This window comes from Heterocephalus glaber, unplaced genomic scaffold (assembly GCF_053883595.1).
Source record: "Heterocephalus glaber isolate CG9 unplaced genomic scaffold, H.glaber_assembly_v1.0 deba00001762, whole genome shotgun sequence".
NCBI classification, from domain to species: domain Eukaryota; kingdom Metazoa; phylum Chordata; class Mammalia; order Rodentia; family Bathyergidae; genus Heterocephalus; species Heterocephalus glaber.
This window is the reverse complement of record NW_028258459.1, coordinates 1,485,576-1,501,401: the sequence shown is the minus strand read 5'-3', so window position 1 is coordinate 1,501,401 and position 15,826 is coordinate 1,485,576. Positions and strand designations below refer to the sequence as shown.

Genomic DNA, 15,826 nt, shown 5'->3' with positions numbered 1-15,826 from the left:
ACTAAAATACCACGACCTAAAATATAAAAGTGCCAATTCTGATGCCAAGCTGAGGCTCAGTGACCTCCCCCGGGTTCACAGCTTTAGTTAGAGCTCTCTCTGTTGGAAGCCTCATTGGGGCTTCAGAGTGCTGGTGCAGGAGTCCAGAAGACATTGGCCTGGGCCTGAGCTGCCCTTCCCTCATGAGAGAGTTGAACCTATCCTCTAGCTTGTTTCTCTTTCTCTAAAGTGGAAGGGCTGGACCTCATCTCCGTAACAGACGTTCCTAACACAATCCTGGTTGTGCCTGTGCCCTGAACCGGCCGCATACCTCTGTGAACTCGCCTCAGCATCCATGTCTCCTTTGATTCTAAGCCCTCCCTCCCTGCGCCAAGCCCACTTCCCACCAGTAGTGGCAAGGGAAACTAGAGGACTGTGGACAATAAGTTCTCAAAGCACCTGCTTTAGAAATTCAAGCTGCTTTTTCAATTTCTCATCATTTCAATGTTCTTGCATCTCTGAACAAAACACTTTCTTCAAGAGTAATGTTGTCTCCACTGCCACTTTATAAATATCTACAAAGCGTACTCCGAAGCAGTGGGACAATGAACTCTACTTTGAGATCATAAAAACATTCAGAGCAAGGGAACAGATCCATTGAAAACTACACATTAACTCAATTACTGTATTGAAAGGAAGCACCGTTTAAATTGTTGAATTAGGTCCTACTCTTACATTGATGAACAAAAGGGAAAGAATGCTTCTCTCTGGAAGTTCAGAAAATAAAAATAGCCAGTGAAAGGCCCACAGAAAGCTATTTTCCCTGAGTACAGAATGAAGCAAGGGCAAGGTCAGGTAAGCAGCTATTAAAGGATCATTGGGAAAAAATTTTTTTTTTAAATTTTGAAATGAAGGAATTCAAACACATTCTAAGCTTGTGAAGTTACATTAAAGCCTCCTGAAATGATTTTTAAGCAGCTTCTGTCTGAAGAAAGCACACTTTCTTTACTTCCTTTGGTAGGCTGGTGAGCTTTTGAATGAGGCAACTCCAAATAGTCACCCAGGGGTTATATCCCGTTCATTCAGCAGGCACTTCAGGTGCATCTGCTTTATGGCAGGCCCTGGGAACGGCACTGGGGACACAGAGATGGATGGCATGTGGTCCCTCTATGCCAGAAGAACACAGTCCAGTGGATAGAGGTGACAAAGTGCTGAGGAAGGCCAGGAGGATGAGTTTGGGCCTTCCTGCATGGCCAGAGATGGCTCCTTGCCTACAAGCCAGACTGTCCTGTGAATGAGGTTTCTCAGCGAATGAGGATGCTGGCTCCTGTCAAGGGCTCCTCTCCACACTTCCAGGGGCAGCACTCCCAGGCTTCAAATCCTCCTTGGCTCACTGGCAATGAGGAAGGATGTTCGCCAGAGGTGCTCATGCCCACGGCCCCCTGCATGAGGGCCCTACAGGAAAGTGCATAGAGAGGTGAGCAGAACATTGAGAATAGACCGTCAGGAGCAGAGATGAAAAATCTGCTTGATATAGGGCAAGGATGAGCAAACTTGTTCTGTAAAGGGCCAGATACTGCATATTTTGAGCTTTGTAGGCCCAAAGGCAAAAACCAAGACTATTATGTGGAAGAATTTAAGAGCAAAAATAAAATAAAATTCACACAACAGTTTTGTATGTACTGACGAAATATAATAACCAGTAAAATTTTTGAAACACAAGCCTACTAATAAGTAGAATGGAATTCTTTTTACAAATAACGTTTTGCTTAATTGGGTATAAATGTAGTGTTCCTTCTCACCAAACCGATTGGAAATGTTCATCTTTTCAAACTATCTTATAGTTCACAGGCCAAACAGAAACAGGAGGCAGGCCAGACTGGCAGACCCATTGATAGAGAGTTCTGGAAGCCCAGAGCAGAGAGTTGAAATGGGCTGGGCAATAGTCTCACGTGTTACAAAGGTATAATACAAAAAGGAGGCAACTGAATTTTGAAAGAAGAGGCCATCTGAGGCCATCAGAGAGTGGTTTCAGTAGAGAGGGTGTGGATTCCATGTTGACGGTGTGAGAAGCAGGGATATCCTCACTTGTTTGAGGCCTTGGCCAGTCCAAAGGATGCCAGGGTCTGGTAGACATTGGAGGGGCCATCCAGGTCAGGCAAAAACTTCTCCCCAAGCTTGGAGAGGGCTCTGCTGGTGTGAACATAGACGACCCAGGAAATAAACTAATGTGTACACAGAGGTGCAATGTGGGTGGACACACGTCTGATGAAAGAATTTGAGGTGACATGGTGGAATGGAAAGAGGAGGAGCTTTGGAGGGAAGCGTATCTGCTGTCAAATCCTGGCTCTTTGGGTGAATTGCTGTGTGGCTCTCTGGAAGAGGCTGAGCTTCTAAGAGACTGTGGCACCAGAAACTTCCCTGTAGAGTTTCCTGGAGGATTAGAGATAATACTGATGAAGCCCTGAGAACTATGCTTGCTGCCAATAGGTGGTCAACGAATGTGGCTGTAGCTGCTACCACAGTCATTGTTGACATTATAACCTCTTTATTTGAAAAACATAAGTAATCCTTCCCCTTTCACTCCTACAGCTCTTGGTCTATGCACTCTTGTGGCACTTACTCTATATTGACTGAAAATAATGATTTTGCTCCTCTAGTAAACTATTTTCTCTTCTTAAATAAAGAGCCATTCATCTTTTCACTCACCAAATATTTACTGAGTACCTACCATGGATGAGACACTCTTCCTGGCCCTTTGCAAGCATATCCACTGTCCTTGTGCTGTACAGGTTGCTCTCTTTCTACTCTTCAGAGTATTTTGTAGGTAACAGATACTAAGTAAGGAGTAGGAGAAATTCATTCATCCATTCAGTTGGTGTTCACTGAGTCCATATTATGTGCCAGGCACTCTTCTAGATGTTGGAGTATAGCACAAGATGAAAGAGTCAAAAATCTTTGCCCCTATTGAAGTCACATTCTGTTGGGGGAGAAAGACAATTAAAAATATGCAACACACTACATTGATAGTAAATGCCATGCAGAAAATAGAAGCAAGGAACTAGGACAGAAAGGGCTGCTAAGGAGAAGCAAAGGGGCCACTGTTCAGTCTTGAATAGGCGCGCTTGGAAAGGATGATGGTAAAGTGTGCCTTGCAAATATCTGGGAGAAATGCCCCCAAGGAGAAAGAAGTGAGTGTCAGGTGAGTTCCAGAACAAGCAAGGGGCTAGTGTGGCCACCGGTGGGAAGAATGTTTATGGAAGAAGTGGTGAGAAGTGTGTGCTTATGTGTGCATGTTCGTTGACCTTCGCCTGGGAAGTACAGGGGAAAAGGACAAGATCTATGAAGAGAGTCCAGAAGGGAACAGCAGGGGTACCCCTCGCGGTGGCCAGGGCCAGCCTGGAGTTGCACAGCATGCCAAGGTGTGTCACAGTCCCTTAGTCACAGTGTCACTTTTCCTTTTCATGGTTGCATTGTGCTGTGCAGCCCTGCTTGTCAGAGCGGCGGATGATAGACCCTAGTTCAAGAACAGTGAAAACACTCCAAAACAAACCCTTGCTCTTCCTGCCTCTCCTACTGAATATCTCAAAGAAAGAAAGAAAGGACTAGAAGGAAAAGAAAGCCGCTCAATAACATTTCAGTGTAATAACCCAAAAAATGTTTTTAATTGACATACAATAATCATGCATATTTATGAGATGCAGTGTAATAATTCCACACATGTAGACATGTTTAAAGATCAAATCAGAGTAACCAACATTTCCAGCTTCTTAAACATGTGTCACTTCTTCCTGATGGGAACTTTGAACTTCTCTCTTCTAGCTGTTTACAAAATATACATGTTGTTTTAAACTGTAGCACTATTGTGCTGCAGAATGGGAGAACTTCTTCCTCTTATCTAACTGGCCCTTGGTACCTGTTATCCAACCTCTCTGTATCTCTCCCTTCCTAGCCTGTAATAACTATGATTCTACTTTCTGCTTTTATGAAGTCAACTATTTTGCTTCCATATATGAGTAGAAAAGAGCTTTTCAAAATGTCTGAGGTAAAGAGAGGTGAATGGTTTTCCCTTGTAACTTCTGGACATGATTGGAAATCCCTGAATCAAACTTTTGTTTTAGTCTAGGAAAGTAAGGCCCAACAAGGTCATTCTGGGGAACAATTTTGCAGCAGGGCTAAGTCTAGAATCTAAATCTCTCTGGATTCCAGTACCACAGTCTCTTTTTCAACATTTGTGGCACCTGACAGTGTTGTCATTTTCACTAGAGATTACAAATGAGAAAATATTCCTTTCTTGCCATAAATTGACATTTAAGACTTAATGACCACTGCTGATGAACAAGAAAATCGCATTCACAGCCTAGAACAATAAAGAAACCCAGCCTTCAGAACTTGTTTTGTCATTAACAAGCCCTTCTATGCTGAGGTCCCTTACCTTCGGCATCTCCCCATCCTGCTCCTATCTTGAGAAAAAAAGTCTTTTTATGAATAAGTCAGAAAATATCTCAGAAATCATAAACATAGCAGGAAACCCCTCACATGTTCTTAAACCAGACAAGTACAGAGTAAGTGCGAGGATGCACTTCCCCCTGAGACTAGACTCTACAGAAGATATACTGTCGATGGAAGCGCTTCCAGGGGCTCCGGTGGCCATGGGCTCAGTGTGTGTGAATCCCCAGGAGGGCATTTCAGCTGTGATTGTTCCTGCTGCTCTCAGAGCTCCTCAGTAGCACTCCAGCATTTGGGTACGTTGTGATTGCTGTTAGCCCAAATCAGATGTGCGCTCAGCCTGACAGGGTGTGCATCCATTCTGTGAGCAGGTGTGGGCTCTGAGAAACACAGCCATCCTGAAAATCCAGGGTTGCCAACTGCAGCAGCTGGTAAGGGGCTGTGGGGCGGGGATGAGATGGGCCTCCTTGATGATGTGCTGGGGTGTGGATAAGGTTCTTTCAAACATGCAGACTCCAGGTATTCCAAACATGGACAGCCTTCTGGACTTCCCTCCCTCCTCCTTTCTTTCCTTCCCTTTTACCTCCCTCCTTCCCTGCCCCCCCCTTTCTTTCTCTCTTTTCTTCTTTCTTTCTTTTCTTTCAGGGGAAGGTCTTGCTGAGCTCCCCAGGCTCTCCTCAAACTCCAGGCCTCAAACTCTCACCCCAGCCTCCAGAGTAGCTGGGACTATAGGCATGCACCATTGTACCCGGCTTCCCGTTTCTTTTACTTCCTCAAAATCTCCCTTGGTAGAGTGGTTCATTTGCCCAGGAAGTGTTTCAGTGTGTGATTGAAGGCAGATAGACAGGATGATGAGCACATAGACCTTACTGCTGTGCCAGAGATGCCACCGATGTGTTAAGGGTTGTCCCTGGGGAAGTCAGCAGTTGGCCAGCCTAAGCCCAGGCCCTGGAAGAAAAATTACCCCCATGCTGAGTGCAGCCAGACGGTAACTCCTTGTTTCTGATGTTGAAGAATGAAATAAAATTCTGCATCCAAACACTAGTACTGCCCAAAGTAGGAACTCTGAAGCCTTCTTTTTACAAGCCGGCATGTGGGTGGACAGTCATCAATTAACCATTCATCTCTGTAGTATGTCTTAAAGAATCCTAAAGAATTCTACATTTTTCCGGCTTCCCCAGTATTGCTCCTTGGAGGACTTTTAAGAACGGCACTGGCCTTATTGTGGTAACTGTATTTGGAACAAACTGTCATTGTGGTTTATACAAAACACTTTGATAATAGACCAATATTGCACATCAAGTTTTTTTAACTGCCAGTAGCCATTCTGGCAGCCAATAGAGAAATCATCATAGCTCTGAGCTATTTCTTTCTCTCAAACATTGCAACACTTATATGTATTCAAAGTGAGCACTACATTTGTGGGTAGAATTAATGCCAAAGATTCACCCAGTGCTGTCTGTATTTGAAGACAAAAGCAGCAGTGTTCATGGAGCCCTCAGTGATTGTCAGAGGCAGTTGAGGGCTTCAGTGTTTTAGGTTAGAAATGGCCCAGCACTGGAGCCCAGGGACAGTTAGTCAGATGAAGTGCAGTGGGTGGGGTGATGATAAGCTCCCTCTACACCAGTCTCTGGAGAAGGCCACTGTGCTGACAAAGACTGCACGGTGTGTTCTGGGACGAGCCACTAGGTGTGGGGAAAAACTACCATCCAATCGGTCTTCAATCCTGTTCACCACACTCAACTTTGGTGTGGCAAATGGTATTCTTAGGAGATCCCAGTGTGTCCAGGGTGGCCTAGAAGCCTGCCGTCACTCTTCCCTGCCAGCCTAACACGATGTGCTTCTTTCCGTTCCCCAGGAACACTCCTTCTCCAGTGTCTCTCAACAACGTCTCTCCCGTCAATGCAGTGGGGAACTGCAACAACGGCCCCGTCACCATCCCCCAGCGCATTCACCACATGGCTGCCAGCCACGTCAACATCACTAGCAATGTGCTGCGGGGCTATGAGCACTGGGACATGGCTGACAAGCTGACAAGAGAGAACAAAGGTATGCTCGTCTGCTCTGCCCATGTGGCACAGACCATCATTGACTCACCTGGGCTTTGAAGGACTTAGGGTTTACTTGGTGGCCTTCTTTCACTTTCTCTCATCTTCAAGGCTTAGATGAGAGAAGACTGGCTCTGGGCTGACACAGTGACCTATTTTTGCAGAAAGAGCGAATAAAGCCTGGAATCGGGCTTTCCTTTAGTGCTTAAATGAATCCGAGCTGTGATGTATTGGCAAATAATTGTATCAGATATTACTTAGTGACAAGTATCAACAGAGAAATAGAGGCAAAGGGATAAAGAATGAGTTGCGAATTAATTAAGATCCAGTTGGCTTCTGTTAACTTTATTATTTTTTGGTGGGGGGAGGTACAGTTGAACTAAAGCTGTCGACCTCCACTATAATCACCAACTCCAGTTGAATGCTTGATGATGTAGCTTGCATTTGGAAGCAAAGACCAAGCTCAGCTAGTATTTTGCACACACCACAGGCCCTATTTATGCAAACACACGAGTTTGGCTATGAAACAAATGAGAAGAGGACCTTGCTTCCCTAGAGCGTGGGTCAGTGATCACTGGTGACTCATGCTCTGGTGACCTCAGTTATCATTTATACCCACAACCAAGTCTCACCATCTGAATGAAGTAACAATAAAAGCATGCTTTTGCCCTGGCCACTATTTGACTTGGCTAATTCTGGCCCAGTAGTCACAAACTGTCCCATTATAGTCTAAGTGGGAACAGATGTGGGCCTTCCAGAATCAGACTATAAAGAGATGGCAGGCAATGTAGAGTAGTAGAACTTTCTGGCCAAAAATGGGGAAGACTTGGCACCCTTCATGATCCAGGTGGAATGGGGTGGTCTTGGGTGCTACTAGGTCGCAAGCAGTTACATGGATTTCCAAGGATCAGATTGAGGACACAGGCCAGCCCCATCTATGTGGTGGAAGTGTCCATTGGGGTTGACTGAGAAAGACACACTGGATCCCCCAGCTCAGTTCTTCTCCCAAGCTCAGCGTCAGGTTTTCTCCCCAGAATATCCTATACCCTAGGGAGTTCTTCTTCGCTGCCTGGTTTCTGAAAGAAACTGGGCTTTCAGCCTGTTTCTATTCCCTAATTCAAACAGCCACTATAGTCTCTAGGTTGGTTCTCCCCAGAGCCAGATCATGGGATAAGACACAGTCATACTGACCCCTTCTTCTTTGTATTGCCGAGCATGTGTGCAAACAGTCCCACCAGCGTAGGAAGAATGCAGATTTTGCAGCCTGGAAATTTATAGCGTGGGTCATACACTACCTGGACAACCGTTGCTAGCTACTTAAATCTGTGAACTGCTTCTTAACATCCATCTCTATAATGGATATAATAGTGACAACGATGTGATAGAAATTAATGAAATAACATATGTAAAGCATGTAGTATCAAACATTGGGTGCCAAATAGAAATCCTAAAAATACGTGTTCTCTTTGTTATTCCATAGTACCATATATCTATATAACCCAAAGTTTCTCTGTATATCAAAGCACATTCCACGATTTAAGACTTTAGCCCTCAACCCAGTTATAAACTTATACCAACTTCAGAGAATCTGTGCATATATTTTTACATCTGATTATTTTCCAATTTTTACATCCCATATGCTGCACTATTAGCTTATTATTGTCTTGTTTATCCCTATTTTATAGATGAAGAAATTAAGGCTAAATGAGGTTAAGAAAGACACTCATGATATCGTAACTATGTTTGTTAGAAGTACCAATTGCATTTAAAAGTATCTGATTCCAGAATCTGAAATCTTAACTGATAGGCTAAATGGTTCTTCTAGGAAGCAAGATTAATAACAGGTCCTCCAAGACCCTCACTGTGATTCTGAACTACTAACTGGGAAATATGTAATTCTTACCTTGTCTACTGTTCTAGACTTGTTCGGAAATCCAGAAACAACTGGCCCACACAACCAGGCCCATCTTAGGGGTCTAGAATTGCAAGCAAAGACAGAAGCATCTTAAGATTTGTCTAGCTTGTCTCTCTTCACTCTCTGTCCTATTTTGTATTAGTGACTGGAGGGCAATTCAATATTTATGGATTTCCTTTATAATCACACCCATGTTCAAAATCTGTTAAAGTAATTCTTTCTAAATTAACTGCAGAATTTCCCAGGATCAACATGGTGACTGTGCTAGTGTTAGGGGGAAATGGTGCTAATCTTATCATTAGCACAGCCTATCAAAGAGTTGCTAAATTCTCTGCTTAACATTGAATCAAAGCAACTCCATTATTCTATCAGAAAAGAGAGACTGTATCCTGCCAGTGCTATCATTTGGCTTTTTGCTGGACCAAGGAGAGGACCTAGTATAGAGTTTTCTGCTCGAACCCTTGAAATTTGCACACATGTCATTTCTGATCTGCTTACTTGTGGAGATTCTTCTCACACTGCCTTATCCAGACAGAAATGAAGGAATGGAGGAGCTTCTCTTTTGATTCCCATCTGCACCTCATTGTAGAGAGCCATGTACTTGCACTTTTTCCAGCCAATTGTGCAATGTATATGGTTGTCACTGGCTCTCTCAGTCAAAGTTCTCCACCCCTGACCCCTGCCTGCCCACCTGTGAAGCTTCAGATGGCTTTTGCACAGTGATCTGGTGCTGATTCGTGCCAATGGCGCTGATGCTGCCCTCTGGCCTTTGGTCTAGAAACCCCTTTCCCTAGCAGCCCAGGCTGTGTACACTGAGTATGTAGTTAAGATTGGCACAGAGAGCTCTGTACAGAATACTCAGGGGATTCCCTGGCTCACATGAGGCTCACATTCATTCTACAATAACTAGGCCCTTTAATGTCTTCCTTAGTATTGTATTACCTAAGAAAATATTTCAGATGCCAGAAATAATTTACTTCTTTATCAGAAGAAATTACTTTTATTGTATAGTACAAGTTAAGCAGTATCACATAATCACATGAAGTTGATACCTAGAAAAGGAGTCCATATGGTATATATAGCATGAAGAATAAATGCATTGTTGAGTGAAAAACCATCTGCTGAGCAATCAGGCACACACAACTCATGCATGGAAATTGCTTTCCAAGAAGGCAGAAGAGCATCCTGACCACTTTAGAGCAACCTCCAGTCCCAGTCCCGCCCAGGACCCAGATTCCTAACCCTCAACTGGCGCAGGCATACGGCTAAAGCTCCCTCCTCCCTCCTAACAAAGAGGACGCTGGAAAGCCCTCTCCTAAGCAGGTGTCATTCAAGCCAATTCTCAAGTAAAGAGAGGGCGCCTAGTTAGTTTGTAGATATTATATAGTTTAGCCCACATAGCCTCCTCTGCCAGAAGGACTCATCTGGGCCTTCTTAGCATTCGTGTCCTGGGTGGGGGGAGTGTTATGTGACAGACAATTGCAGATCATTTCCCAGCCCAAATGTCATCAGTAAGAAGATGTTCTAAATCAGAGTTCTGCAAGATATTTATTTACCTTTGGATGCTGATGGCTATAATTGCTGTCCAGATTAGCTTTGTCTGTACCATAACAAGAAAAATCAGTAAACTCAGTTCACTGAGACAAAAGATAATATCCACACTTCAACAACTCATACAGTCACAAAGAACTTGATATCAGATAAATCATGATAGGTATAGGGACCCCTTTTGTGAATTATATTTTCTAAATATAAACATAAAAGCATAAGTTTATTAAATAGTATGAAATGTAAACACATTTATACATGAAATTTATGAGTGAATTTTAAATGTATAACTGTATCTTATACACAAGTTTATATAAATATATGGACAAATAGATTATATGTTTACATTTTATATATATATATATATGTAATGATATATATTTGTATGTGTTTGTATTTAGCAAACAACACACTTCCACAGGATGGTAATGTACTTTTAAAATACGCTGTCTGAGAAAATATATAACGAGCTGGGGGTGTAGCTCAGTGGTAGAGGGCTTGCCTAGCATGTGTGAGGTCCTGGGTTCCATCGCCAGCACCACCAAAAAGAAAAAGGAAATAGAAAGTGATTTTTAAAACTTACAGTGAATTCAGTAGCGGATTTAAATGAAGTTTGTGTTTTATTAATTACAGTAACAACATCATTCAAGCTGTAGAATATTTATTTACAGCTCAAAAAAGATTACAATGATAGTGCTTGACATGCAGATGGAATTTTGGTGCCCTAGGAGGCACTCTATATATTTGTGTTGGATGGATGGGTGGGTGGATGGATGGATGGATGGTGGGTGGGTTGGTGGGTGGGTGGAAGGATGTACAGATGGGAAGATGAATGAATTTCCCAATGTCCACATGACTGTGGGGTTACATGAAGGCAGCTTGTTAATGTGGTGCATATTTCCGTGATATTATTTAGAAGCCTGACCAAGGACTGTTCTGATTTTCAGAATTCTTTGGCGACCTGGACACCTTAATGGGGCCTCTGACCCAGCACAGCAGCATGACCAATCTTGTCCGCTATGTTCGCCAGGGACTGTGTTGGCTCCGCATCGATGCCCATCTGTTGTAGTGGGTGCTCTCTCATCTCTAGCATCACCACCCATTACTCTACCTCTGCCAGCGCACAGACAGTCACTGGTGGAACTTCACTCATTTGGGAAAGTTCTCTTTGCTTATGTTTGTTTTTATGCTTCTTTTGATATCTGTGAAAAACTTGAAGTCATTGTATGTGGACACTACAATGTGAGAGCAGTGTATATTTTTTATTATTTTTCAGTATTTGATATGCATTTCTCAGACCCCAGCATCTTTTGTGGTTTATGGAATGATAGTCCCTACAGTATTATTTTAAACCCACACTACCCAAAACAAAGAATGAGAAGCATGTGATGATACAGGTTCCTGAGAAATGAAACAATGGTCTTACATACAGATGAGAACTTAGACAGAAGGGACCTGCAAAGATTTTTAGCAATAGCCATCCCCAAGCTATACTCTTATGTCTAGAAAAAAGTGTATTCCAGAATCCATTGTTAAACTTTTGTGGTTCCCAACAGATTTAATCTTCAGGTGAGAATTATTTTTGTCAAAACCTATTGGTTAGATATTGTAGCAACATCATAAAATCTAGAGTATCAAGAAATAAAGGGGCATGGCAATACTGCTCTTGAAATGGTGCTATGCCGTACAACCAGAGGACATTTTTTCTTAGCATACTGTTCCTGATTTACTTTACTTTTCTTTTTTTTAAGATTTTAATGATGAGAAAGAGGGAGGACATTTATTTTGACAACTTTAAGGCATCAGCTGGATTAAAATTGTTGGAACTCCATGATTTGAAGCTTAAGTCCTCATGGAGGTCCTCTGTGTGCAAAGCGCTTCTTTTGAGAAGTTTGATGGTTGTATGCCTTAGTAGCCAAATGCTACATGCCAGACTTAGAGCCGGAAGATAAGAGAGGTCTGGAAAATGTCCAGCATGGAATTCACATATCTGCCTCCTTTGCAGTCAGTGGCAGATCTGTAACTAGTAGGATTTTTAAATTGTTATTTTGCTCAATCTATGGAAACAAAAGTTACATTATCACTACCTGAAAATAGTAATATACAATTTTCTGCCTAGTGGTTTTAAAATCTGGACTTCCTCAATTATTATCCATATTTTCTGTTTTTAGGGTTTCTTTTTTCTTCTTTCATTTTTCTTTGTTCTTTTTTCCTTTCCTTTTTTTCTGACTTGTTAGCTTTCATTTGAAGTATCATCATTGATTTTATTAAAATTTATATTAGTATAAACATTTACTAAAAAATACAAAGAAAACTCCTAACTCTGTAATAACTAACCCCCCAAAAACGTGATTCTTGGGGTAATGCTTCACTCTGGGGCACTTTGAAAGAGCCCTAAAGACTGGGAACAGCTCACCTAATTTGGAGACATTTCCATATCAGTTATGACTATCTCTCCTCCTTATGATCCTCTACATTCATCCTCTGTCCCTAAGCATCACAATGTAAATATCATCCTTGGTGTTTCAGCTCACCAGAAGAATCACCCACTTGTAGTAAACACTATCCACGCATTAATTACTTGTAATTACCTGCTGGCATGTAATTCCATGTAGCCTTTAATCTGCTGAGTTATTGAATTCTGTTCACTGAGTTATGACCAGATAAATAATAGATATGCACATGAAAGTCATGCAGATCTGTGATAAAAATAGCAGGTGATAACTGCACCCTCACTGTCGATGTTGGATATATTCCAGTTGCAAAAGAGCCAGACTTGAGCTTTGCTCTGGTCATCTTTAAGTTTAAGGCCTTTTGTTGTATAATAAGGTTATGGGAGTTTTACTCCAATGGCTGATGCCATGCTATTAATATGGCTGATGGGAGCATTCCCACCAGCTGAAACCCACACTTTTCATGCTCCCAGTGTGGTTGAGCTTCATGTTTGCAGTCTCAACAACACTTGAAAACACGCATACATACATACACATGTGCACACACACAAATGAAACCTTGAAAGAATCTTTTCTGAGCCTCATAAATGAGGAAAACAATAATATGAAGGACTCTGAACACCCAAGGTGTCACATATAAAAATTAAGCTGATGACTTTACAGTGACTCAAGCTCTCTGTTTTCCAAAGCCTACCAGGTAGAGTGCCTGGCTATTACTTTATCATGAAGCCTACTGGCTAGACTTGTATGTTAAACCTAGACCACGATACTAGTCCACCATGGATTTAGGACTAGATTCTTCTTTAAATTCAAAATCTCTAGAAACTAGACATTAGAATGCTAGGGGCAGTTTCCAGGAAAACGAGTATAACGCCTCACGAATGAAAGACTTGTAGTTCTAGTTTCAGTGACTTGTTATATCTACTTACATATAACAGGGAGGCAAGAGGATTCTCTGTTATCTCTGGTGGCTGAGCGTAAAGTGTGTGCCAAGTCAGCAGCGTGATTATCAAATCTCACAGTCGAGCTCTGGATCATCACCTGATTATTTAGTAGGACCATTTTTAAAGCAGCTTAGAAAGAAAGTAAATATGGACAGTGAATTACCTTCCTATCCCTGGAGATGAGACCTCTCAGTATCAGGATGAAGGATTGTCGCTGTTTTCTAGGTACTCTATTCATCCCATTGTAAATGGTGATGTGTATTGTAGGTGTTCAGCTATTTGAGGGGTGAGGGATTAAGATATTTTGTCAAATGAATCTTTTCAGTGTACCTGTTTGTGGGAGGGACATGAGACGTGTGGATAGCAGTGAGATATCATGCCTCTAGACTTTGATGGAGGCTTGGTGAAACACATCTCAATAAGCATGTGGAGGTAGGGTAATGGGCAGAGTAATGGGCAGCTAGCTCTACCTGAGCAAGGATAAACAATCTCAGCCTTGCCACATGACCCAGGGAGGGCCACCACTATGCCTTCATTTGTCACCCAAGCTCCAACCACAGAGAGTCTGACAAGTTTGTGTTATGATGTTGGCTTGGCGTTATATTTTTAATTAGCTTTGGATTTTTTAGTGGTTTTGTCATATTACTGTCTGAGTTTGGTAGGTAGGATTAATTTGAAAAGACTTTAGTAGTGTGGTCCTTGCGGTAGAATTTAGCTGTAAGCATGCTGTTAGCCAGCCTATAGTCTGTTAATTACTTAATAATCTCACTGGGAAAATACTAGTAGTTTTATATTTGGATGACATAATGGGAAAAGCAGATTAGCTATTGTTACTTTTAAGACTTGAGGTTGAGATGCATTGTTTTCCCATGTAATGAGATAAAAAAGATCCAAATCTTTGGTCAATAACCAAGATGCAAAATTAGAAACCATCAGCTAGAATGTGTTTGGTAGAATTTCCAAATGGATGACTTTTCATTTGGACAGTACACCACTGAATGCATTGGATTTGCTCTGCGTCAGGAGGACACGTGTTCTATGGTAGCTTCCCTGAAGCTACCTAAATTGCATTTTCTTTTATTCACATTTGCATCCCAGAGGTTGAAGTTGGAGTTTGAAGTTAGAAAGCATGTTTGAAGGCAGACTCGACTGAGTTGCAAGGGTGAAGCCCTCACATACTTCTGAACAGACAGGATGAAATTCACCTGCATGAGTTGGCGGGTGCGAGAATCAAACTGGATCACTGGGTAGGACTACTCGGTGAAGCAATGAACTGGTTGCTTAGAGAGGCATCACTATCCCCATTGAGAAAAATGTGTGGCAAGATGAGATAGCTACACAATATCAAACAAATGGATCGATTCAGTGCCCCACCAATTCAATTCTGTGGGGAAAAAGTATTGAGCCAGTTGTCAGTGTTCTGTTACACAACTGGCAAACTGAATTCTTTGTCGTCATTGTTATTGTTGTTGTTGTTGTTGTTGTTGTTGTTGTTTCTTGATTCCACTTGCACAGCCTTATTCTCATAATTAAACTCTGATTCCTTTTTCTCTTTGGTGTTTTCGAACTCCAACAACAGAAATGGCATCTGTGTATTGGTAATCAGCTTTTACCCTGGCAGGAGACTGATCAGATAGGCAAAAGAAAATGTCATAATTCCCTTTCCATTCTCCTCCTCACAAATCTAGAAGCCCTCTTTACCAAGAGCATCACATTTCTCTCTGTAATCTATCAATTAAAAGAAAATTGTTGTGGGGGAGGGCAGAGGGGGCATGTGGGTGGAGGGTGGGGGGTGGGGGAGCCCCCGGAGGCCACGCTGCAGTTCATTCCCCTTCCTGCTTCTCACATGAGATGTTAAAGAATCATTCATAGTGCTCACATTGGGTTAGGGGATACTGAACTGCTTTTCAGATCCATGACCAATCATCGTTCTTCTGAGATTGGAGCTTTGCTGTTTCATTAACTGTGCAGTGTAGACTAATGGTGTTTAATAAAAATCATTCAAAATTTCAAACTCTTTTGCCAGTGACCTCAATTTTGTTGGCTCTTTGGTTTGTATCAGACTTTGAGGAGGGACGGGGGGAGCAAAGGAAGCCTGCTAGCAGGCCCCAAGCAAGACGCTGCAGCAGATGCAGCGCAGCTGTGGGAATCCTCTGAAGAATGCCCCAGTGGATGCTATCAGCTGGGAATACCTTGTTCCCACTGGGGATTCGTGTTCTCCAGTCTCCACAGCAGGAAGCCAGCTGCCCTATCAGTTGCTTTACCTATTTGGGTTTGTCCTGCATCACTTGTGTGGCTACAAAACGAGAGCAGTGTCTCTGAGAGTAGAGCCCAGTGTAGTGACAGTGACAGTGTGTAGCCAAATGCATCCTAGATGCTTTTGCCCTATTTTGATCCTGCAGGGCCTGTGACATTGAAGGAGAAGGAGCCCCTGGGCAGGAAACAAAATTGGAGAGACCCCAGGAGACTGGGTTGACGCCACACTGTGCA

At 42.5% G+C, this 15,826-nt stretch overlaps 1 protein-coding gene across 10 annotated transcripts in view; it reads left to right on the top strand.

The window, feature by feature from the left end:
- The window catches only part of Aff2 (ALF transcription elongation factor 2), a 475,133-nt gene extending 459,783 nt beyond the window's left edge, over positions 1-15,350 (top strand). For all 10 annotated transcript variants that reach the window (XM_021249150.2, XM_021249151.2, XM_021249148.2 and 7 more), the window contains 2 exons: positions 6,287-6,477; positions 10,887-15,350. In XM_021249150.2, coding sequence (XP_021104809.1) covers positions 6,287-6,477; positions 10,887-11,008 — 313 coding nt within the window. In that variant the 3' untranslated portion in view covers positions 11,009-15,350. The remainder of the gene's footprint in view (positions 1-6,286; positions 6,478-10,886) is intronic.
- Positions 15,351-15,826: the final 476 nt, after the last annotated feature.